The 25,888-nt window shown below is 42.2% G+C and overlaps 1 protein-coding gene across 2 annotated transcripts in view; it reads left to right on the forward strand.

Moving 5' to 3' along the window:
- The window catches only part of OFD1 (OFD1 centriole and centriolar satellite protein), a 49,460-nt gene that overhangs the window by 17,813 nt on the left and 5,759 nt on the right, over positions 1–25,888 (forward strand). For both annotated transcript variants that reach the window (XM_079726926.1, XM_079726927.1), the window contains exons 9-13: positions 4,107–4,237; positions 4,775–4,886; positions 14,215–14,820; positions 15,287–15,407; positions 16,800–16,900. In XM_079726926.1, the coding sequence (XP_079583052.1) occupies positions 4,107–4,237; positions 4,775–4,886; positions 14,215–14,820; positions 15,287–15,407; positions 16,800–16,900 (1,071 nt within the window). The remainder of the gene's footprint in view (positions 1–4,106; positions 4,238–4,774; positions 4,887–14,214; positions 14,821–15,286; positions 15,408–16,799; positions 16,901–25,888) is intronic.

The following is a 25,888-nucleotide window of genomic DNA, read 5'->3' on the forward strand; positions in this document are numbered from 1 at the left end:
CTTGTAATAGTCTTTATTTTAAAGTCTATATTGTCTGATATGATTATTGCTACTCCAGCTTTCTTTTGATTTCCATCTGCATGGAATACATTTTACCATCCCCTCACTTTCAGTCTGTATGTGTCCCTAGATCTGAAGTGGGTTTGTTGTAGACAGCATATATACGGGTCTTGTGTTTGTATCCATTCAGCCGGTCTGTCTTTTGGTTGGAGCATTTAATCCGTTTACATTTAAGGTAATTACTGATATGTACTTACTGACGTTTTGTTAATTGTTTTGGCTTTATTTTTGAAGGTCTTTTTTCTTCCCTTCCTCTTTTGTTCTCTTGTGACTTGATGTCTGTCTTTAGTGTTGTGTTTGGATTGCTTTTTCTTTTTTGTGTGTGTATCTATTGTACGTTTTTGGTTTGTGGTTCCCATGAGGTTTTGATATAGCAGTCTGTATATGTACAAGATTGCTTTAAGTTGCTGGTCTCTTAATTTCCATTGCATTTCCAGTATCCTGCATTCGTACTCTCCTCTTCCCATGATTGCTGGTTTTGATATCATATTGTGTGTGGGTGATTTCCTACCTTTGTTTTATGTTTGCCTATACCAATGAGCTTTCCCATTCATAATTTTCTTGATTCTAGTTGTGGCCTTTTCTGCCTAGAGAAGTTCCTTTAGTATTTGTTGTAAAGCTGGTTTGGTGATGCTGAATTCTCTTAGCTTTTGCTTGTCTGTAAAGCTTTTGATTTCTCCACTGAATCTGAATGAGAGCCTTGCTGGGTAGAGTATTCTTGGTTGTAGGTTTTTCTCTTTCATCACTTTAAATATATCTTGCCATTCCCTTCTGGTCTGCAGAGTTCCTGCTGAAAAATCAGCTGATAACCTATGGGGATTCCCTTGTATGTTATTTGTTGCTTTTCTCTGTTGCTTTTAATATTTTCTCTTTGTCTTAATTTTTTGGTCAGTTTGATTAATATGTGTCTCGGTGTGTTCCTCCTTGGGTTTATCCTGTATGGCACTCTCTGTGCCTCCTGGACTTGAGTGAGTGTTTCCTTTCCCATGTTAGGGAAGTTTTCAGCTGTTAGCTCTTCAAATATTTTCTCAGCCCCTTTCTCTCTCTCTTCTCCTTCTGGGACCCCTTTAATGCCAATGTTGTGGATTTAATGTTGTCCTAGAAGTCTCTTAGACTGGCCTCATTTCTTTTCATTCTTCTGTCTTTATTCTGTTCCTCAGCAGTGATTTCCACCAATTTGTTTTCCAGCTCACTTATTTGTTCTTCTTCATTTATTCTGCTATTGATTCCTTCTAGTATATTTTTCATTTCAGTTATTGTATTGTTCATCTCTGTTCATTAAAGCTTCTAACTCTTTATTAAATATTTCTTGTATCCTCTTGGTGTGTGTCTCCATTGTTTTTCCTCTTGGTCTTGGATCATCTTTGCTATCATTACTCTGAATTCTTTTTCAGGTAGGTTGCCTATCTCTGCTTCACTTAGTTGTTCTTCTGGGGTTTTATCTTGTTCCTTAGTCTGGAAGATATCTCTCCACTGTCTGGTATTGTCTCACTTGCTGTGTTTTTGTGGTCTCCATTCCTCAGGCTGTAGGACTGTAATTCTTCTTGGTTCCAGTGTGTGTCCCCTGGTGGGTGAGGTTGGTCCAGAAGCTTGTGCAGGCTTTCTGGTGGGAGGAACTGGTGCCTGCACACTGGTGGGTGGAGCTGTGTCATGTCCCCCTGGTGGACAGGGCCATGTCAAGGGGTGTGTTTATAGGTGGCTCTTGGCTCAGGACAACTTTAGACAGCCTGTCTCCTGATGGGTGGGGCTGTGTTCCCACCCTGTTCATTGTTTTTTTTTTTTTTTTTTTTTTTGCGGTACGCGGGCCTCTCACTGTCGTGGCCTCTCCCGTTGCGGAGCACAGGCTCCGGACGCGCAGGCCCAGCGGCCATGGCTCACAGGCCCAGCCGCTCCGCGGCATGTGGGATCCTCCCGGACCGGGGCACGAACCCGCATCCCCTGCATCGGCAGACGGACTCCCAACCACTGCGCCACCAGGGAAGCCCCCTGTTCATTGTTTGGCCTGAGGTGTCCCAGGACTGGGCCTGCAGGCTGTTGGGTGGGGCTGATCATCGGTGCCAAAATGGAGACCTCCCCCCCCCCGTCCCCCCCACCCCCGGGAGAGCTCACGCCCAAGAGTTTTCCTTTGGGCCCCACGGTGAGCCACAGCCGACCCCCCACTCTCCCAGAGACCCTGCAGTACCCGCAGGTAGGTCTGGCCCAGGCTCTTATGGAGTCACTGCTTTGCCCTGGGTCCCGGTGCACATGAAACCTTGTGTGTGGCCTCCAAGAGGGCCATCTGTTTCCCTCAGTCCTGAGGAGCTCCTGCACTCAAGCCCCGCTGGCCTTCAAAGCCAAATGCTCTAGGGGCTCCTCCTCCTGATGCCAGGCCCCCAGGCTGGGGAGCCTGACGTGGGGCTCCAGACTCTCACTCATATGGGAGAACCTCTGTGATAGAATTATTTTCCAGTTTGTGGATCGCCCACCTGGAAGGTATGGGATTTGATTATAATGCGAAAGTGAACTTCCTACTGTCTCACTGTGGCTTCTTCTTTGTCTTTGGATGTAGAATATCTTTTTTGGAAGGTTCAAGTCTTTTTTGTCCGTGGTTGTTTAGCAGTTAGTTGTGATTTTGGTGTTTTCACGAGGGGAGGTGAGCTGAAGTCCTTTTACTCCACCATCTTGTCTCTCCCACCAGTCCTGAAGAAACATTTTTAAACTGTCCGAATTTGCCCCTCCAGATGGTACCGGGCTTCCCTTGCCCTCTGACTGCTGGTCAGGTGTGCCGAGTGCACGCAAGCACTGGGAGGGAGGGAGGAGAGAGGTCAAGGTGGTTTGCCCTCCTGCCGCCTCCATGTACAGCATCCCTGGGCTGGCCCTGCGCCTTTCAGCCATGCAAGATCCGAGTGCTTGTGGGATGGCCTGTCTAGCATTCTGCAGCAGCTCGCTCTCTCCAGTTCTGGGAGTTCCTGCCTCCCCGGCCGTCTAGGCCCAAGGGCTACAAACAGCATGGCACCGCTAGTAGCGTAGGGAACTATGCCATCCTTTGTGGCTATGGACCCAGCCTAAGTCAGTCTTTATTGAAGGGTTCTCCGATGACCTGAATTGGGCGTGCCGTCTGTTTGCTGCCTGGACCCTGAGAGCTGCTGACAGATGTACAGATCGAATTGGACCTCAGGGCAGTCATTGACAGGTTTTGCTAGAGCACTCCTTATCTGCCTCTGTAGGGAGAAGAGGCGGGCTTTCAAGTTAATGTGAGGATTTGAAAGAACTGTAATACATGGAGAAGGACATGAGAAGAGTAAAATTTGCATTTATGTGCATTAAATTATTTTGTTTTGAAATTTGTGAGTCAGGATTGCTTGTAGTCCATTTGATAGAATTAATACAATATTGTATGCATACAAAAAAGAACAATTTGAAACTTGTTTGGCTGCTTTTAAAAGTCAAGTGACAGAAGTCAGACAGAAAGACAAATATAACATTGCTTATGTGAAATCTAGAAAAATGGTACAGATGTGACCTTGTTTTCAAAGCAGAAATAGAGACACAGATGTAGAAAACAAACTTACGGTTACCAAGGGGGAAAGGGGGTGTGGGATGAATTGGGAGATTGGGATTGACATCTATACACTATTGATAGTATGTATAAAATAGGTAACTAATGAGAACTGACTGTATAGCACAGGGAACTCAGTGCTCTGTGGTGACCTAAATGGGAAGGAAATCTAAAAGAGTGGGTATATGTATAACTGATTCACTTTGCTGTACAGCAGAAACTAACACAACATTGTAAAGCAGCTGTATCCCAATTTTTTTAAAAAAGGTAAACAATAAGGACCTACTGTATACCACAGGAAAGAATACTCAATATCTTGTGATAACCTATAATGGAAAAGAATCTGAAAAAGAATATATATTATGTATATGTATAACTTAGTCACTTTGCTGTACACTTGGAACTAGCACAACATTGTAAATTAACTAAACTTCAATTAAAAAAAAAGAAGTCAAGCGAAATGAGAACACTTCAGGTTGGTAACGACCAGGCTCTTCTACCTTCTTAGGCGTAGCTGAGCCATCTCCTAAACTGCTGATTTTTCAGAAAGAATTAAAGAAAGCAGAAAATGCTATCATCTTGGAGCATAAGGAGTTTGAAACCCAGAAACAAGCTCTGCAAAAACAGCTGCAAAGTGAAGTGAGTATTTCTCCTTGAGCACCCAGGGGTCTGGCCAGTCCACTGCATAGACGTGTGAACTTGGCACACGCCACACTGGTGTAAGTGGGATTTATTTTAACATCAAGTATCCCCAAAGGTGCTAAAGGGTGTCCTTTCTCATCTGAGAGAACTGTCCAGTGGTCATGTGACTTTATATTCATAATAGTTACAAAATCCAGAGGCAAGCAAACTCACTTAAACACAAAATTTTCCAAGTCCTGATGGTGCCCACAGTGGAAGTGTCTCGATTCTCACCCTGTGACTTGGAAATACTGCTGCCCTCTCTCTGGTGTCTTCCCATGCCCTGGAGTAGCTGCTCTGATGTGCGTGTAAGAAGAAATGGAAACTTGCATTATCAGTCGTCATTTTAAAGGGACCCCGTGGGTTACGAGTATAAAGCTGCTCAGAATTGGCAAAACAAAAAAAGAGAATAAGCCCAATGAGAGAATTGTTCCCTTTGAAGTGAGCTGTGATTTGTTTTATGTTGATTTCTTTTTCTTCTCTAATTCTCTGCAGATTGAGCACTCCGCCCAGCTGAAGGCCCAGATATTAGAATACGATGCTTCTGTCAAGAGGTTAACTATGCAGGTTACCGATTTAAAATTGCAACTGAAACAAACTCAGATAGGTTAGAGACATTTTTAACTTCTCTCTCTGTGTGTGTGTGTGTGTGTGTGTGTGTGTGTGTGTGTGTAAAACTTCTGGCATTTGTGGAAATGTAATAATTGTTACTCATTGAATTGTTAGTAATTCTCATAGTAGGGGTAAAGCCATAGAGCCATGGGCCATCTTAGAAGTCAAACTCCCTGTCCGTTTCACGGATACCAGCCAGGTTGTCAGCTGAAGTGACTTGCTTTCACAGGTGCCCCATGCTTGGGGAAGCCTCATACCCCAAATAGGAAAGGTGTGGTAGTGATGCAGAGGCCCCCAAATTCATCCTGGACCTAGGCTTTCCTGTTTTATTTGCTACCCTGATAATAAGAGCGGTCTGCTCTTCAGTGGTTTTATATACTCCGTGGCCAGGTGTATATACCTGTGGGAGAAGCAGAGTGCCCTGGCAAAAAAGAGCACTGCTGCTGGAATCAGAAAGTGGGTTTTGTACCCCAATTTTGAAGTTAGTTGTTTGGCCTTGGACATGTTGCTTTTAACTTCCTTGGGCCTCAGTTGCCCCCTTTGTAATGAGGATAATAATACCTTCTGTGCCATGGAGGACGAAGGGGAAAGGTGATTGGCTCCAGTACAGTGCCTGGGGCATATGAAACACTGGGGAGATGGCCACTGCTGCCATCTTATTACTATGTCTTCCTGTGGATGCGTGACATCTGCCCCCCTCCTTCATAACAAGTGTTCCGAGGCTTAGACACTTCCTTCAGCTGCTTTCAAGCTCAGGGGAAGTTCCTGAGTGTTCGTGATTTTGAGCCTTCCTCAGTTCCTTCTTCCCACTCAGGCCCTTGGCCCCTTCTCCCCACGCCACTTTTATTGTGGCCTCTTTACTCATCTCCACTCTTTCCCGTTCCTCATTTTCTCTCCACAGTTCTGCCTTTGCCAAACTGCCCACAGCTGAAACCTGTACCAAGCTCCTATCATTAGAAATAGTTTAATGAGGTTGGAAGGTTCTGGAACATGGGCATCACAAGCATCTGTCCCGTGGCATCATCAAGGTGGCCTTGCAGGAGAGGAGTGGTCACATTTGCTGGCTTTGCATTAGGCCAGCGCAGTGGCTCAATGCCTCGCTAACTGGGGGATTCAGCCGCAGTCCCCCATCCGTGACGTGGGAGCCGTGAGAGTTCTGGGCCCACAGTGGTGGCCTGATCGCATGTCCTCCTTATCTGAGACTCAGGCCATATGCAGCGGATTTTGCCGCAGCCCTGGGAGTTCAGGGGCAGCATCCTATAGTGCGCCGCGTTCATTATTTTGAAGTCAAATGTGTGAAATTCATGCTGGGTGAAATAATTAAAGATTATAAATGGGTTTATATCAGCTCAGGTCAGGTTTTTCAACCACATGAGTTCAAGTCTGGTTAGGCTTTGTCCCCTAATACATTGTAAACACCTTTTCAGTTCTCAAAGCTTTTAGATTTCAAGGTCATGCATAATGGATTGTGAAATAATAACCTGCGTTACGAATGAAGGCATGTGAAGCAGTAGCTGGTACACATGAGCTCTCAAGTAAATGTTAAGAATTACCGTATGAGGGCTTCCCTGGTGGCGCAGTGGTTGGGAGTCCGCCTGCCGATGCGGGGGACACGGGTTCGTGCCCCGGTCTGGGAGGGTCCCACATACCGCGGAGCGGCTGGCCCGTGAGCCATGGCCGTTGAGCCTGCGCGTCCGGAGCCTGTGCTCCGCAGCGGGAGAGGCCACAACAGTGAGAGGCCCATGTAACGCAAAAAAAAAAAAAAAAAAAAAAAAAGAATTACCGTATGACCGTGCTTTCACAAACCTTTATTTATTTTTTTATTTATTATTTATTTTTTGCGGTACGCGGGCCTCTCACTGTTGTGGCCTCTCCTGTTGTGGAGCACAGGCTCCAGACGCCCAGGCTCAGCGGCCATGGCTCGTGGGCCCAGCAGCTCCGCGGCATGTGGGATCTTCCCGGACCGGGCCACGAACCCATGTCCCCTGCATCGGCAGGCGGACTCTCAACCACTGCGCCACCAGGGAAGCCCCAAACCTTTATTTTTTAATTTTTATTTATTGAAGTATAGTTGATTAACAGTGTTAATTTCTGCTGTACAGCAGAGTGATTCAGTTACACGTATATATATATTCTTTTTGATATTATTTTCTGTTATGGTTTATCATAGGATACTGAATATAGTCCCTGTGCTATACAGTAGGACCTTGTTGTTTGTTGTTTATCCATTCTATATATAATAGCTTACATCTGCTAACCCCAACCTCCCATTCCATCCGTCCCCCAAACCCCTCCCTCTTGGCAACCGCAAGTCTGTTCTCTTTGTCCATGAGTCTGTTTCTGTTTCGTAAATATGACACAGTTGAACACATCTTAGATTCCACATGTGGTATCACATGGTATTTGTTTTCTCTTTCCAACTTACTTCACTTGGTATCATATTCTCTAGTTGCATCCATGTTGCTGCAAGTGGTGTTATTTTGTTCTTTTTTTTTTTTTTTTTTTTTTACAGCTGAGTGATATTCCATTGTGTGTGTGTGTGTGTGTGTGTGTGTGTATATGTATATATCACATCTTCTTTATCCATCCATCTGTTGATGGACATTTAGGTTTCCATGTCTTAGTTCTTGTAAATAGTGCTGCTATGAACATACGGGTGCATATATCTTTTTGGATTAGAGTTTTGTCTGTATACGTGCCCAGGAGTGGGATTGCTGGATCATATGGTAATTCTATTTTTACTTTACTGAGGAACCTCCATACTGTTTTCCGTAATGGCTGTACCAACCTACATTCCCACCAACAGTGTAGGAGGGTTCCCTTTTCTCCACACCCTCTCCAGCATTTGTTATTTGTAGACTTTTTAATGATGGCTATTCTGACTGGTGTGTGGTGGTACCTCATTGTAGTTTTTTTGTTTTTTTGTGGTACGCGGGCCTCTCATGGTTGTGGCCTCTCCCGTTGCGGAGCACAGGCTCCGGACCCGCAGGCCCAGCGGCCATGGCTCACGGGCCCAGCCGCTCCGCGACATGTGGGATCTTCCCGGACCGGGGCACGGACCCGCGTCCCCTGCATTGGCAGGCAGATTCTTAACCACTGCGCCACCAGGGAAGCTCCTCTCATTGTAGTTTTGATTTGAATTTCTCTAATGATTAGCGATGTTGAGTGTCTTTTCATGTGCCTGTTGGCCATTTGTATTTCTTCTTTGGAGAAATGTCTACATAGGTCTTCCGCCAATTTTTCGATTGGGTTGTTTGTTTTTGTTGAACTGTATGAGCTCTGTGTATATTTTGGAAATTAAGCCGTTTTTGGTCGCATTGTTATCAAATATTTTCTCCCATTCTGTGGGTTGGCTTTTGTTTTATGGTTTCCTTTGCTGTGCAGAAGCTTGTAAGTTTGATTAGGTCCCATTTGTTTATTTTTGATTTTATTTCTATTGCCTTGGGAGACTGACCTAAGAAAACATTGGTACAATTTATGTCAGAGAATGTTTTGCCTGTGTTCTCGTCTAGACATTTTATGGTGTCATGTCTTATGTTTAAGTCTTTAAGCCATTTTGCGTTTATTTTTGTGTATGGTGAGAGGGTGTGTTCTGACTTCATTGATTTATACATAGTTGTCCAACCTTCCCAACACTACTTGCTGAAGAGTCTGTCCTTTTTCCGTTGTATAAGTATAGTCTTGCCTCTTTTGTCGAAGATTAATTGACCGTAGGTGTGTGAGTTTATTTCTGGGCTCTTTATTCTATTCCATTGATCCATATGTCTGTTTTTGTCCCAATACCATGCCGTTTTGATTACTGTAGCTTTGTAGTATTGTCTGAAGTCTGGGAGGGTAATGCCTCCTGCTTTGTGTTTTTGCCTTAGGATTGCTTTGGCAATTCTGGGTCTTTTATGGTTCTATGTAAATTTTAGGATTATTTGTTCTAGTTCTGTGAAAAATGTCATGGGTCATTTGATAGGGATCACATTAAATCTGTAGATTGCTTTGGGTAGTATGGCCCTTTTAACAACATTCTTCCAATCCAAGAGCATGGGATATCTTTCCATTTCTTTGAGTCATCTTCAGTCTCCTTTATTAATGTTTTATAGTTCTCAGAGCATAAGTCTTTCACCTTCTTGGTCAGGTTCAGTTCTAAGTATTTTATTTTTTGAGGTGTGATTTTGAAAGGTATTGTTTTTTTACATTCCCTTCTGATATTTCATTGTTAGTGTAAAGAAATGCAACAGATTTCTGTATGTTAATCTTGTATCCTGCTACCTTGCTGAATTCGTTTATCAGTTCTTGTAGTTTTTGTGTGACGTCTTTAGGGTTTTCTGTATATAGTATCATGTCACCTGCATATAGTGACAGTTTTTACCTCTTCCCTTTCAATTTGGATACCTTTTATTTCTTTGTCTTGTCTGATTGCTGTGGCTAGAACTTTCAGTCCTATGTTGAATAGAAGGGATGAGAGTGGGCATCCTTGAGTTGTTCCAGATTTTAGCAGGAAGGCTTTCAGCTTTTCACTGTTGAGTATTACATTGGCTGTGGGTTTGTCATAGATAGCTTTTATTATGTTGAGACATGCTCCCTCTATACCCACTTTGGTGAGAGTTTTTGTTTGTTTGTTTGTTTGTTTTTTGCGGTATGTGGACCTCTCACTGCTGTGGCCTCTCCCATTGTGGAGCACAGGCTCCGGACGCGCAGGCCGAGCGGCCATGGCCCACGGGCCCAGCCGCTTCGCGGCATGCGGGATCCTCCCGGACCAGGGCACGAACCCGCATCCCCCGCATCGGCAGGCAGACCCCCAACCACTGTGCCACCAGGGAAGCCCTTGGTTAGAGTTTTTATCATGAATGGATGTTGAATTTTGTCAGATGCTTTTTCTGCATCTATTGAGATGACCATGTGGTTTTTGTCTTTTGTTGATGTGGTATATCATATTGATTGATTTGTGTATGTTGAACCATCCTTGTGAAGCTGGGATGAATCCCACTTGGTCGTGGTGTATGATCTTTTTTATGTGTTGTTGGATTTGGTTTGCTAATAGTTTGTTGAGGATTTTTGCATCTATATTCATCAGAGATATTGGCCTGAAGTTTTCTTTTTTGGCGGTGTCTTTGTCTGGTTTTGGTATCAGGGTGATGGTGGCTTCATAGAATGTCTTTGGGAGTGTTCCCTCCTCCTCACATTTTTGGAAGAGTCTGAGAAGGATCAGTACAAGTTCTTTGTATGTTTGGTAGAATTTGCATGTGAAGCCATCTGGTCCTGGACTTTTATTTGTAGGGAGTTTGTTGACTACAGATTCTGTTTCACTTCTAGCATCCGTCTGTTGAAATTATTTATTTCTTCTTGATTCCATTTTGGAGGGCTATATGTTTCTAGAAAGTTGTCCAGTTCTTCTAGGTTGTCAAATTTGTTAGCATATAATTGTTCATAGTATTCCCTTAGGGTTTTTTATATTTCTGTAGTATTGGTTGTTATATCTCCTTTTTCCTTTCTTTATTTTGTTTCTTTGGGTTCTCTGTCTTCTTAGTGAGCCTGGCCAGAGGTTTGTCAATCTTGTTTACCCTTTCATAGAGCCAGTTCTTGGTTTTATTGGCTTTTTCTATTTTTTTAATCTCTATTTTATTTATTTTCTCTCTCATCTTTATTATTCCTTCTGGTGACTTCAGGTTTTGTTCGTTCTTCTTTTTCTAATTTTTTAAAGTGGTAGGTTAGGTTTTTTATTTGACATTTTTCTCTCTTTTTTTTCTTTTTTTTTGAGGAAGGCTTGTATCACTATGAACTTCCCTCTAAGAACTGCTTTTGCTATGTCCCATAGATTTTTTATGGTTCTGTTTTCATTGTCATTTGTCTTGAGGTATTTTTTAATTTCTTCTTTGATTTCATCATTGATCCATTGCTTTTTTAGTAGCATGTTGTTTATTCTCCATGTAATCGTTTTTTCCCATTTCTTCTTCTGTGGTTGATTTCTAGTTTCATGCCATTGTAGTCAGAAAAGATGCTTGAGATAATCTCTGTACTCTTAAGTTTGTTGAGGCTTTTTTTTTTTGTGCCCTAGTATGTGGTCAATCCTAGAGAATGTTCCATGTGCCCTTGCGAAGAATGTGTATTCTGGTTTTCTTTTTGTTCTGTTTTGGATGTAGTGTTCTGAAGCTATCAGTTAAATCTAACTGTTATGTTGTTTAGTATCTCTGTTGCCTTACTGATTTTTTTTTTTTTTTTGGTCTACAAGATCCGTCCATTGATGTGAGTGGGATGTTAAAGTCTCCTACTATTATTCTTGTCAATTTCTCCCTTTATGTCTGTTAGTATTTTTTTTTATGTATTTGGGTCCTCCTGTATTAGGTGCATATATGTTGATGTCTGTAAAATCCTCTTCTTGTATTGATACTTTTATCATTGTATAGTGTCCTCCTTTATCTTTCTTTGTGGCCTTTGTTTTAAAGTCTATTTTGTCTGATGTGAGTATTGCAACCCCTGCTTTCTTGTCATTTCCGTTTGAATGAAATACCTTTTTACATACCCTCACTTTCAATCTATGTGTGTCCTTTGCCCTAAAGTGGGTCTCTTGTGGTTAGCCTATTGTAGGCTCTTGTTTTCTTTTTAATCCAATCTGCCACTTTGTGTCTTTTGATTGGAGCAGTCTGTTTACACTTAAGTTGATTATTGCTAGATATGTATTTATTGCAGTTTTAAGCCTTGTTTTCCCATTGATTTTATATTTGTCCATTTGTTTTTGTTTTTCCTTGTGTGGTTTGATGATTTTCTTTTCTATTATGCTTACGTTCTCTTGTTTTTGTTTTTTGTGAATCTCTTATATGTTTTTTATTTGTGGTTACCCTGTTTTCAAGTATGTTAACCCCATTCTGTATCTACTTGCCTTAGACTGGTAGCCATATAGGCTGAAATGCATTCTAGGAAATGAAAAAATAATCTACACTTTCTTAATCTCCTCCCCCACATTTTAAGATTTTGATGTCCTCTTTTCCATCTTTATATTCATTCTTTTGCTGTTCATTGTGGTTATCGTCATTTCACAGAAATTTTTTGATGCTTTTTAAATCTGTGTACTGGCTTATTTAGTTGATTTGCTTTTTTGTCTTTTCTTTAGAGAAGACCTTTCAATGTTTCCTTTAGGATAGGTTTAGTGTTGCTGTATTCTTTTAGTTTTCACTTGTCTGAGAAATTCTTAATCTCTCCTTGTATTCTAAATGATAATTTTGCTGGGTAGAGTATCCTAGGTTGCAGATTTTTCCCTTTCAGGACTTTGAATCAATCCCTCGCCACTCCCTTCTGGCCTGCAGTGTTTGTGTAGAGAAGTCAGCTGATAGCTTTATGGGGGTTCCCTTGTAATTAACTCCTTGTTTTTCTCTTGCTGCTGTTAGCATCTTCTCTTTAACTTTTACCATTTTTATTATAATATGTCTTGCTATAGGTCTCTGGGTTTATGTTGTTTGGGACCCTCTGTGCCTCCTGCACCTGGTTATCTGTTTACTTCTTGAGGTTTGAGAAGTTTTCAGCCATAGTTTCTTCAAATACATTTTCGATCCCATTTTCTTTCTTCCACTTCTGGAATCCCTATTATGCGTAGATTGGCACACTTTATATTGTCCCATAGTTCTCTTATATTGGTTTCATGTTTTTTCTCATTTTGCTTTCTGTCTGCTGTCCTGATTGGGTGATTTCCATTATTCTATCTTCCAGATCACTTATTCATTCTTCTGCATTATTTGTTCTGTTGTGGCCATGCTGCACAGCTTGCGGGATCTTAGTTTCTTGACCAGGGATTGAACCTGCACCCTCGGCAGTGAAAGCACAGAGTCCTAACCACTGGACCACCAGGGAATTGCCTGTTCTTTTGCATTATTCATTCCACTATTCATTGCCTTTAGTTCAGTTTTCATCTCGGCAAATGAATTTTCTAATTTTTCTTGGTTCCTCTGTATAGTTTCTAGTTCCTTTTTACAGTACTCTGCATTTTTGTCAATATCCTTTCTTAATTCCTTCAGTATTTTCCTTATCTCCTTTTTGAAATTGGTGTCTATGAAACTGAAGAGATCTGTTTCATTGTTTGTTCTTTTAGGGGAATTTTCTTGGTCTTTTAACTGGGAGCGGTTCCTCTGCTTCTTCATTTTACTTATATTTCTCTTATTCTGTGAGTTTAGGAGAATCAGTTATCTACTGTGGTCTTAGAGGGCTATTTATATGTGGCATCATCCCTGTGTAGCGTCTGTGGATTTCATATTTTTTTGCCATGAGAGCCATTTTTAGTATGGATGCCTGTCGCCTCTTTCCTCAGTGTGTGCTGGTCATTATCCCCTTGATCGAGGGGGTGTGCAGTTGCGGCAGCTGCTGCCCAGTCCTGGAGTTCTCAGCAACAGTGGGGTCTCGTGCACCCCTGGAGCACACAGTGGGAGCAGAGGCAGCTTGCAACTGCTCCTGGGGCCTGGGAAGGCAGCTGTGGTGGCTTGCGACCACTCCTGGAGTCTGGGAGGGCAGCGGTGGTGGCAGCTGGAGACTGCTCCTGTAGCTCGTGTAGGTGGTGTCCTGCTGCCTTAGAGCATATGCACAGCGAAAAAGGCTGCAGTGGTGGGTCCCACCCCTCCCCTCGCTCACCCCCCAAACAGTGACACCTGGCTTCCTCTGCCTACACCCTCAGGTGTGGTTGCATCAGACTTCAGCTCCTTCAGGCTGTTTCCACGCAGCCCACCCCAGTCCTCTCCCTGGGTCTGATCTCCGAAGCGTGAGCTTCAGTACCCAGCCCCAGCCCACACTGGCGGACGTGCATATCAGGCTGGGGAGTACAGGGCGGTGGCACAGACCTTTTGTGCAAGGTCTCTCTCCAGCCTAGCTGCTGCAGACTGGTTACTGCGTTCTCCTCTGAAGCTCTCTGTCCCGGCTGATCTCCACACCGGTGAAGGGACTTCCTGGGGTGCAGAAACCTGGCTTCTTCCACAGCTCCCTCCCAGGGTGCAGGTCCTGTCCCGATTCCTTTCTCACTTTCTTTTTTTTTTTTTTCTTTTTTCTTTTGTCCTACCTGGTTGCATGGAGATCTTCTTGCTCTTTCAGATGTCTCAGGTCTTCTGCTAGCGTTCCGTAGGTATTCTGTGAGAATCGTTACACATGTAGATATATTTCTGATGTATTTGTGGGAGGAGGTGAGCTCCATGTCCTGCTCTTCCACCATCTTGATTGCTCCCTCCACAAACTGTTTAATGTCCCAGTTTGCCCTTATTACTTTGATTTTTCAGAAGAGAAATTCTCAATATATTTTAATTTGATTCTCCACCTTTTCCCTTCCTGTCTCACACTGTCTGTCTGTTTGTAACCCGTAGCTCTGGAGAACGAAGTGTACCGCAACACGAAGCACTCTTTGTTAAATCACTCCATCAGTGGGTTAATGAGTGGCAAGGAAGGACCTCGTGGTGACGACATAAGCAGGGATTTCTTGAAAAATCCTCTGAGACAAGAGGAACTGATGGCACGCCCAGTTATACCACAGATCCCCAGTTACCCAAATGCCAACACAGAGAGTAGTTCCCCCGATTCCGACCTTGAGTTTGTAGCCAATACCACGGCAAGGGTGAGAGAGCTGGAGCGAGAGGCCGAGCACTTGGAAAAAGCTTTTCAAAACTACCATCGAAGGGTCAGTCGGTGCCCCGCCAAGAGCCCATCGGCAACCAGGAGCCAGCCCACCCTGAACCTGCTGAGAGCTCTCAAGAACGTCCCTGCAGGTGCTCCTGAGAGGTGTGTTTTTGCAGAGGCCAGAGTTGCCTCTCAGCAGCCTCTGTTGAATGTGCACAGAGGGGACGAGAGTGAGGTATCTGATGTGCCAGGCAGCACACCCTCAAGGTCACACAAGGACACGGCCTCCAGACGCGCCTCCTCCTCTTCCCTCCCCAAAGCAAGGAGAAGCCTTGATAGTGAGATGTACCTGGAAGGTAAGCCTCTGCCACAGGGGTTGTGGGATGCTCTGGATGTGGGTGGGTTGGTCCTCATTGGCCCAGGATGAGGACCGCAGGAGTGCAGCCAGCACAGCAGCAGGTCGTGGGAGCCGGGCCCAGGAGAGCCCTGCCTTTGAACCGCGGGCTCCTGGGGAACCACGGCGTCTCCCCCGAGTCACAGTTGGTGTGGGAGGCCATGGGATAGAGCAGCAAGTGCCAGAGTATTGCTTGGCACAGAAAGGTGTTCAGAGAATGACAGTGGCTTTTCCTTGGCTGCCGGTTAGACCGCTGCAGTTTCATTCAGGTGCCTGAATTGTCAGTTCTGTGGATCATTTACACATACTCCACTGTTTGCAAGGATGATAGAATTCATTGTCAAAGTAATAGAACTCTTTAGAAACCACACTGCTGTCTTCTCCACACAGTCTGTAACATGCTCACCCTGGTTCCTCCTGCCTTGTAGGTCTGGGCCAGTCCCCAGCCGCTGTCCCCTGTCCCGACAGAACGCTGCAGCCTTCGCCTGCCGAGTCCAGGCACAGCCTTTCTGTGCAGTCGCTCTCCAGCCCTGCGGAGCAGAAGGCCGGGTATGTACCGCCTTCTGCCCAGCCTCTGCCAAGGCTGGTTGCTGCCTATGATCTCGGTCATGGCATGTTTGGGTCTTTTAGGTGATATTAAAGACTATGTGGCAGTATAGAACTTGCAGTCAGATTGTGAGATGTGTGATCTTTGGGAATCATCTGAATTACCTGGGGGAAAAAAGACTTCTTTTAGCAAACGAGTAATTTTTACTCGTTTGCTAAACTTGATGTATAGAATATGTACTATGGATGGGCTTCCCTAGTGGCGCACTGGTTGAGAGTCCGCCTGCCGATGCAGGGGACGCAGGTTCGTGCCCCGGTCCGGGAAGATCCCACGTGCCGCGGAGCGGCTGGGCCCGTGAGCCATGGCCGCTGAGCCTGTGCGTCCAGAGCCTGTGCTCCGCAATGGGAGAGGCCACAACAGTGAGAGGCCCACGTACCGCAAAAAAAAAAAAAAAAAAAAAGAATATGTACTATGGTATTAATAAGCATTTGCATAGTTCCGTGAATAGACTTGGTTTATAAAGATAAAACAGATGTACAGAGTCTGCAAAAGCAAATAAATTCAGTGTAAACTTAAAATAGTTTCATACATCATTAAAAAGTCACAAATATTCAGGCATTTAAATATAAGCAAATAAGGTTCCACTTTGTAAATCATTGAAATAAATTCGAAAGTGGTAGTGGGTCCTAGGATATGATGGCTGAAGCAGGATGCAGTGGGCGTGTTGAGAAGCTCGGGGGAGGGAGGGGCAGGCTGGGATTCGAGTCACGTGGGGGACTCCTGCCTGTGCCCAGTCCCCGTGGCAGGAGATTCTGACTCCTTCATTCTGGGCTCAGGCCTAGGCATCAATGTGTTGATGCAGTTCTACTGTACAGAGTTGAAAACTGCCACATGTGCCTGTCCTGGTCCTCAAGTATGTAATATTTTTTATATCACTAGTTCTGTGCTAAAGCCAAGACGAGAGGCAGGACACACATGGGCCGAGGTGGGGTACTGTGGTGTGTTGCATCTTCAGCTGGCTTATGCTAAAGGTGTACACAGCTTTTCAAAAACCTGCTGTCAAAAATTTTTGTAGTTCTTTAAAAAAAAAAAAAATTCCTCCTAGGAACAGCCTTGAGAGTGCAACGTTATTCTTTGTTAACAGTGGTAGTACCTAGCTCACAGCATGAGGTGGTCTGGAGGAGTGACTGAGTTAAAGTGTATTAACTGTTTGGAATGATGCCTGGTGCATGGAGAGCGCCCAGTGCACCGTAGCTCTTATTGTCTATGAGTCCACGAAAAATTAATTTTCTAAAGCATTTTCTCGAGTCACAGAAGGCTTTTTCATCACCCTGTGCTCTTGTGTCTTATATTATTAAAGCTTCACATTCTTGAATTTTATTCTTCCCATCCAGTCTTTATCAAAGACAAACAGAACTTCAGGACAAAAGTGAATTTTCAAATCCGGACAAGCTAGCTTTTAAGGATCATGAGGAATTTGAACCATCTTTTGAATGTAAGTTTAAATATTAATACTTGTTTTTATAAGTTCAAAATGTGGAAAGTTTAGTTTTGGCAAAACATACCCATTGTTGTAAAAAATAAAGCAGTTACAAATTAGGACATTTTTATTTTATGATAGAACCACACATACAGATACAGTGCCTCATTTTTGTATCAGAAAGATTTTCAGGTTCTGAGTTCCATTTATTAAAAATTTCAGGATAACTAATTGCAAAGTCAGAGCTAAGCCCATAAGTGAATCCTTAATTTATGAAGTTTAGGATTGCCTCAGGTTTAAAATAAGTAACTTCTTAAAATTTGCTTTTTTTTCCCTCTTTTATGCAATGTGAAAAAGTTATTACTTTTTTTTTTGAATTATACTGATTCCATCAATTGCCTCAGATTGAGAAAACCCTTTCTTAGTTAGAGAATGGAGGTAAAAGAGTATTAGCTTAAGGGCTTCCCTGGTGGCGCAGTGGTTGAGAGTCCGCCTGCCGATGCAGGGGACCACGGGTTCGTGCCCCGGTCCGGGAAGATCCCACATGCCGCGGAGCGGCTAGGCCCGTGAGCCATGGCCGCTGAGCCTGTGCGTCCAGAGCCTGTGCTCCGCAATGGGAGAGGCCACAACAGTGAGAGGCCCGCGTACCGCAAAAAAAAAAAAAAATATATATATATATATATGTGTGTGTGTGTGTGTGTGTGTATATATATATATATATATATATTAGCTTAAGAGTCTTAAGAGTCTAGAAACTGGTGTCCTGACTTTGGCCCTGCCTTATACTGAAGCAGGAGGCTCCGAGGTAGAACAGTCTAAAATAAGGATGTAGACTCAACCAGCTCTGAGGTTCTTTCTGGCTTGGCAAGTCTTGGTTTTTTTTTGGTTATAGAAGCTTTATTCATGAGAGCCAGAAGTTTGAAACAACCCAGGTATCCTTCAATTAGTGAATGGTTAAACAGATGATGGCAAATCTATACCGTGAACTTCCACTCAGCAATTACGTGAAACAGACTATTGATACATGCAACAGTTAGCATAGATCTCCACGGAATTAGCTTAGTGAGAAGAATCAATCCTAAGATTACATACTATAATAGCTAGTTTATATAACATTCTTTTTTTATTGAAGTACAGTTGATGTACAATATTATAGAAGTTACTATTTTTAGAGGTTATACTCCATTTATAGTTATGGAGTATTGGCTCTATTCCCTGTGTTATATTGGGAAGTCTTTTTTTTTTTCTTATTGGAGTATAGTTGATTTACAATGTGGAGCTAATTTCTGCTGTAGAGCAAAGTGACTCAGTTATATGCATATATACATTTTTTAATATTCTTTTCTATTATGGTTTATCCCAGGAGATTGGATGTAGTTTCCTGTGCTCTACAGTAGGACCTTGTTGTTTGTTCATTCTAAATGTAATAGTTTGCATCTACTAACCCCAGACTCGTAGTCCATCCCTCTCCCTCCCCCCTTCCCCCTTGGCAACCACAAGTCTGTTCTCTATGTCTGTGAGTCTGTTTCTGTTTCATATATAGGTTCCTTTGTGCCATATTTTAGATTCCCCATTCAAGTGATATCATATGGACTTTGTCTTTCTCTTTCTGACGTACTTAGTATGATAATCTCTAGGTCCATCTGTGTTGCTGCAGCTGGCATTATTTTGTTGTTATGGCTGAGTGGTATTCCATGTATATATGTACCACATCTTCTTTATCCATTCATCTGGCGATGGACATTTAGGTTGTTTCCTTGTCTTGGCTATTGTGAATAGTGCTGCTATGAACATAGGGGTGCATATATCTTTCTGGATTCGAGTTTTGTTTGGGTATATGCCCAGGAGTGGGATTGCTGGACCATATGGTAATTCTATTTTTAGTTTTCTAAGGAACTGCTATACTGTTTTCCATAGTGGCTGCAACAACTTACATTCCCACCAACAGTGTAGGAGAGTTCTCTTCTCCACACCATCTCCAGCATTTATTATTTGTAGACTTTTTAATGATGGCCATTCTGAGTGGTGTGAGATGGTACCTCATTGTAGTTTTGATTTGCATTTCTCTGATAATTAGTGATGTTGAGCATCTTTTATTTTTTTATAAATTATCCCAATATGTGATTCATTAATGTTTAACTTATAATTTACAAAATACTTTGATTTACATATTATTTGGTCTACCTGATTCAAACCTTACTCTACTAAAATATGTTCTCAACAAAGTAGAGTGTTAAAACACAGTCAGATAATGATATATCACTCCTCTGCTCAAAACCCTATACTGGCTTCTCAAGTATCTCACTCAGATTAAAAGTCCAGGTCCTTACACTGAGGTTAACAGTTCTCTCTGTGGTATTCACTGTCCCTGCAAATCTTCCCTTTTTGCCTATAAAGGGGCCTCAGATTATCACCATTAGTATTACCCATTCAGTTCAGGACCATTAAAACCAATTAAGTCATGGGACTTCCCTGGCGGTCCAGTGGTTAAGAGTCTGTGCTTCCAATGCAGGGGGCACAGGTTCCATCCCTGGTAGGAAACTAAGATCCCACATGCTGTGGCCAAAATAAATAAATAAATAAAACCAATTAAGTCAGGTGATCTGGAACATGCACTCTGGCCCTCTTGATCTAGTTCCCTTTACTTCTCAGATCTCAGCTCACGTTCCCAGCTCATTCAGTTTAGGCACCCAGGCCTCCTGGCTCTTTTCCCAACACTGTACCCTTTTTATATATTGTCACATTCAGTTTGCTAAAGTTTTGTTAAGAATTTTTGCATCTAGAGCATCTTTTCTTTAGTGGCCATCTGTATGTCTTCCTTGGAGAAATGTCCATTAAGGTCTTCAGCCCATTTTTCGATTGTGTTGTTTGTTCTTTTGTTGTCGAGTTGTATGAGCTGTTTGTATATTTTGGAGATTAAGCCCTTGTTAGTGGCATCACTTGCAAATATTTTCTCCCATTCTGAGGGTTGTCTTTTCATCTTGTTTATGGTTTCCTTTGATGTGCAAAAGCTTATAAGTTTGATTAGGTCCCATTTGTTTATTTTTGTTTTTATTTCTATTGCCTTGGGAGACTGACCTAAAAAACATTGTTACAATTTATGTCAGAAAATGTTTTCCCTAGGATTTTTCATAGGATTTTTATGGTGTCATGTCTTATGTTTAAATCTTTAACCCATTTTGAGTTTATTTTTGTGTATGGTGAGATGGTGTGTTCTAAATTCATTAATTTACATGCAGCTGTCCAACTTTCCCAACACCACTTGCTGAAGAGACTGTCTTTTTCCCATTGTATATTCTTTCCTTCTTTGTTGAAGATTGACCATAAGTGTATGGGTTTGTTTTTGGGCTCTCTTCTGTTTCATTGATCCATATGTCTGTTTTTGTGCCAGTACTATGCTATTCTGATTACTGTAGCTTTGTAGTACTGTCTGAAGTCTGGGAGGGAAATGCCTCCTGCCTTGTTTTTTTTGCCTCAGGATTGCTTTGGCAATTCTGAGTCTTTTATGGTTCGATGTAAATTTTAGAATTATTTGTTCTAGTTCTGTGAAAAATGTCATGGGTCATTTGATAGGGATCACATTAAATCTGTAGGTTGCTTTGGGTAATATGGCCATTTTAACAACATTCTTCCAATCCAAGAGCATGGGATATCTTTCTATTTCTTTGAATCCTCTTTAATTTCCTTATTTATGTTTTGTAGTTCTCAGTGTATAAATCTTTCACCTCCTTGGTCATGTTTATTCCTCGGTTTTTTTGTTTTTTGGGTTCTGGTGCAATTTTAAAAGGTATTGTTTTTTTTACATTCCCGTTCTGTTATTTCATTGTTAGTGTAAAGAAAGGCAACACATTTCCGAATGTTAATCTTGTATCCTGCTACTTAGCTGAATTCATTTATTAGATCTGGTAGTTTTTGTGTGGAGTCCTTAGGGTGTTCTATATATTGAATATAGTGTCATGTCATCTGCATATAGTGACCATTTTACCTCTTTCCTTCCAATTTGGATATCTTTTTTTTTTTTTTTTTTTTTTTTTTTTTTTTTTTTTTTGCGGTACGCGGGCCTCTCACTGTTGTGGCCTCTCCCATTGCGGAGCACAGGCTCCGGACGCGCAGGCTCAGCGGCCATGGCTCACGGGCCCAGCCGCTCCGCGGCATGTGGGATCCTCCCAGACCGGGGCACGAACCCGTGTCCCCTGCATTGGCAGGCGGACTCTCAACCACTGCGCCACCAGGGAAGCCCTGGATATCTTTTATTTCTTTGTCTTGTTTGATTGCTGTGGCTAGGACTTTCAGTACTGTGTTGAATAGAAGAGGTGAGAATGGGCATCCTTGAGTTGTTCCAGATTTTAGCAGGAAGGCTTTCAGCTTTTGGGTATTACATTGGGTATTACATTGGCTGTGGGTTTGTCATAGATAGCTTTTATTATGTTGAGACATGCTCCCTCTATACCCACTTTGGTGAGAGTTTTTATCATGAATGGATGTTGAATTTTGTCAGATGCTTTTTTTTGCATCTATTGAGATGACCATGTGGTTTTTGTCTTTTGTTGATGTGGTGTATCACATTGATTGATTTGCGTATGTTGAACCGTCCTTGTGAAGTTGGGATGAATCCCACTTGGTCGTGGTGTATGATCTTTTTTATGTGTCGTTGGATTTGGTTTGCTAATAGTTTGTTGAGGATTTTTGCATCTGCATGCATCAGAGATATTGACCTGTAATTTTCCTTCTTGGTGGTGTCTTTGTCTGGTTTAGGTGTCAGGGTGATGGTGGCTTCATAGAATGTCTTTGGGAGTGTTCCCACCTCAAGTTTTTGGAAGAGTTTGAGAAGAATCAGTATAAGTTCTTTGTATGTTTGGTAGAATTTGCGTGTGAAGCCATCTGGTCCTGGACTTTTGTTTGTAGGAAGTTTTTTGACTATGGATTCTATTTCACTTCTAGTGATCGGTCTGTTCAAATTATTTATTTCTTCTTGATTCCATTTTGGTGGGCTGCATGTTTCTAGAAAGTTGTCCGTTTCTTCTACGTTGTTGAATTTGTTGGCATATAATTGTTCATAGTATCGTCTTACGGTTTTTTGTATTTCTGAAGTATCAGTTGAGATTTCTCCTTTTTCATTTTTTTATTTTGTTTATTTGGATTCTCTCTCTTCTCTTCTTGGTGAGCCTAGCCAGAGGTTTGTTAATTTTGTTTACCCTTTCAAAGAACCAGCTCTTATTTTTACTGATTTTTTCCTATTGTTTTTTAAATCTCTATTTTATTCATTTCCTCCCTGATCTTTATTATTTCCTTCCTTCTGCTGACTTTCAGTTTTGTTTGTTCTTTTTCTAATTCTTTTAGGTGGTATATGAGGTTATTTGAGATTTTTTGTTTTTTGTTTTTTTGAGGAAAGCCTGTATCGCTATGAACTTCCCTCCAAGAACTGCTTTTGCCATGTCCCATAGATTTTGTATGGTTGTGTTTTCATTGCCATTTGTGTCAAGGTATTTTTTTTCCTTTTTTTTTAATATTCATTTATTAATTTATTTGGTTGCACCAAGTCTTGGTTGTGGCACGTGGCATCTTTGTTACCGTGTGTGGGATCTTTAGTTGCAGCATGCGGGATCTAGTTCCCTGACCAGGGATTGAACCCAGGCCCCCTGCATTGGGCATGTGGAGTCTTAACCACTGGACCACCAGGGAAGTCCCTAATTTTCTTTTTGATTTCCTTGTTGACCCATTGGTTTTTTTAGTAACATGTTGTTTAGTCTCTTTGTAATCGTTTTTTTCTCATTTCTTTTTCTGTGCTTGATTTCTAGTTTCATGCTGTTGTGGTCAGAGAAGATGCTTGAATTAATTTCTGTACGCTTAAATTTGTTGAGGTTAGTTTTGTGCCCTAGTATGTGGTCAGTCTTAGAGAATGGTCCATGTGCACTTGAAAAGAATGCATATTCTGTTTTTTTTCTTGGATGTAATGTCCTGAAAATATCAATTAATTCTAACTTTTCTACTGTATCATTTAGGACCTCTGTTGCCTTATTGATCTTGTCTAGAAGATCTGTCCATTGATGTTAGTGTGTGTTAAAATCTCCTACTACTATTGTATTCCCATCAATTTCTCCCTTTATGTCTGTTAGTATTTGTTTTATGTATTTGGGTGCTCCTATATTATGTGCATATATGTTGATGCGTGTAAAAGCCTCTTCTTGTATTGATCCTTTTACCATTATATAGTGTCCTTCTTTATATTTCTTTATGATCTTTGTTTTAAAGTCTATTTTGTCTGTTATGAGTATTGCAACTGCTACTTTTTGTCATTTCCGTTTGCATGATATCTTTTTCCATCCCCTCACTTTCCATCTATGTGTGTCCTTTGCCCTAAGGTGGGTCTCTTGTAGGCAGCATATTGTAGCCTCTTGTTTTTTTAATCCAGTCTGCCACTGTGGGTTTTTTTTTAATTAATTAATTTATTTATTTGGTAGTGCTGGGTCTTAGTTGCAGCACATTGGCTCCTTAGTTGCGGCAGGTGGGCTTCTTAGTTGCAGCATGCATGTGGGACCTAGTTCCCTGACCAGGAATTGAACCCAGGCCCCCTGCATTGGGAGCACGGAGTCTTAACCACTGCGCCACCAGGGAAGTCCTGTGTCTTTTTATTGGAGCATTCAGTCCATTGATATTTAAGGTAATTATTGATACATATGTATTTATTGCCATTTTAAATCTTGTTTTCCAGTTGATTCTATATGTTTCTTCTTCCTTTCTTTTCGTGGTTTGAGGATTTCCCTTTATGCTTGTGTTTTCTTTCTGGTTTTTGTGAATCTGTTGTATGTTTTTGACTTGCAGTTGCCCTGTTTTTCAAGTATGAACCCCTTCCTGTATCTGCTTGTTTTAGACTGATAGTCATATAGGCCCAAACACATTCTTAAAAAAGTCTACATTTTCTTACTTTCCTTCCCCACCTTTTATGGTTTTGATGTCCTTTTTTTTTTTTTTTTACGTCTTCATGTTTATCCTTTTGCTGTTCCTTGTTTTATCATCGCTTTCACAAATTGGTTTTAGATTTTTTTCTTTTTGATCTATATACTGGCTAATTTAAGTGATTTACTTTCCAATAGTGATTTCGTCCTTCCTGTATCTTTTTGTTTGTTTTCTATTTAGAGAAGACCTTTCAGTATTTCTTTTCAGATAGGTTTAGTATTGCTGTTTTCTTTTCGTTTTTGCTTGTCTGAGAAATTCTTTATTTCTCCTCCTCTTCTAAATGATAATCGTGCTGGGTAGAGTATTCTAGGTTGCAGATTTTCCCATTTCAAGACTTTGAATATATTTTGCCACTCACTTCTGGCCTGCAGCATTTCTTTAGAAAAATCAGCTGATAGCCTTATGGGAGGGTTCCCTTTTAATTAACTCTTTGTTTTTCTTTTGCTGCCTTTAGAATCCTCTCTTTAACTTTTGCCATGTTTATTATAATATGTCTTGGTATAGGTCTCTTTGGGTTTACCTTGTTTGGGACTCTCTGTGCTTCCTTATCTGGATATCTGTTTCTTTAGGTTTGGCAAGTTTTCAGCCATAGTTTCTTCAAATACATTTTCTATCCCCTTTTCTCTTTCTTCTCCTTCTGGAATCCCCATTATGGGTAGATTGACCTGCTTTATATTATCCCATTGGTCTCTTACATTGCTTTCTTGTTTTTCCATTTGGTTTCCTGTCTGCTGTTTTGATTGTGTAATTTCCATTATTCTGTCTTCCAGATCACTTACTGTTTCTTCTGCATTATTCATTCTGGTATTCATTGCCTTTAGCTCCCCTTTAGTCTTGGCAAATGAATTTTCTAATTTTTCTTAGCTCCTCCTTATAGTTTCTAGTTCCTTTTTATAGTTATCCACATTTCTGTTGATAGCCTTTCTTAATTCCTTCAGTAGTTTTTTTTCTTTTTTTTTTTTTTTTTAACTCAGTGTCTGTTAGACTGAAGAGGTCTGTTTCATTGTTTGTTCCTTCAGGGGAATTCTCTTGGTCTTTTACCTGGGAGTGGTCCCTCTGCTTCTGCATTTTACTTATATTTCTCTTACTCTGTGAATTTAGGAGAAACAGTTATCATCTACTGTGGTCTTGGAGAGCTATTTATATGCAAAAGCGTCCCTGCGTAGCTTGTGTGAGTTCAGTATTCTTTTTGCGTGAGGGCCGTTTTTGGTTTGGATGCTTACCGTCTCTTTCCTTAGTGTGTGCTGGTTGTTATCCCTGTGATAGGGGCTGTGCAGGTGTGCGGCCAACACATCCTCCCAGGAGGGCAGGGGCAGTGATTGGTGCCCGGCTGTGGGATCCTCGGCAGTGGCAGTGGTTGCACCCGCCCCCAGAGCTTGTGTAAGCGGTGCCCCGCCACCTGAGAGTGCGCATGGAGAGAGAAGCTCCTATAGTGGTCCCGCTCCTCTCCTTGCGCGTCCCCCAACAACGGCGCCTTGCCTATCTGGCCGTCCCAGGCTTCTTCCCATACTCCCCCAGTTGTGACACACCACACCCTACTGCCCTCAGGCTATCTCCCCGGTTCTGACCTCTGAAGCCTGAGCCTCAGCACCTAGCCCCCAACCGCCCCAGCAGGCTGAGGGGTGCCGGGTGGCGGCACCAGCCGTCTGTGCAGGTCTCTGTTTTGCTCTCCGCAACCCGGTTGCTGCGCTCTCCTCCAAGTCTGTGAAGCTCCCCCTCTTTCCCAGCTGATCTCCCCACCAGTGAGGGGACTTGCCAGGCTGTGGAAACCTTTCCTTTTTCACAGCTCCTTCCCACGGGCGCAGGTTCTGTCCCGATTACTTTCTCTCTCTTTCTTTTTTGTCTTTTTTTTTTCTTTTATCCTACCCACTCACCTGGCATTTTCCTCACCCTTTTGGAAGTCTGAGGTCCTCTGCCAGTGTTCAGTCGATGTTTTGTGAGAATCATTCCTCGTGTAGATGTGTTTTTGATGTATTTGTGGGAGAAGGTGAGCTCCATGTCCTACTCCTCCACCGTCTTGATCCGATCCCCCAGGAAGCCTTTATA

Source organism: Hyperoodon ampullatus, assembly GCF_949752795.1.
Source record: "Hyperoodon ampullatus genome assembly, chromosome: X".
Lineage (NCBI taxonomy): Eukaryota > Metazoa > Chordata > Mammalia > Artiodactyla > Ziphiidae > Hyperoodon > Hyperoodon ampullatus.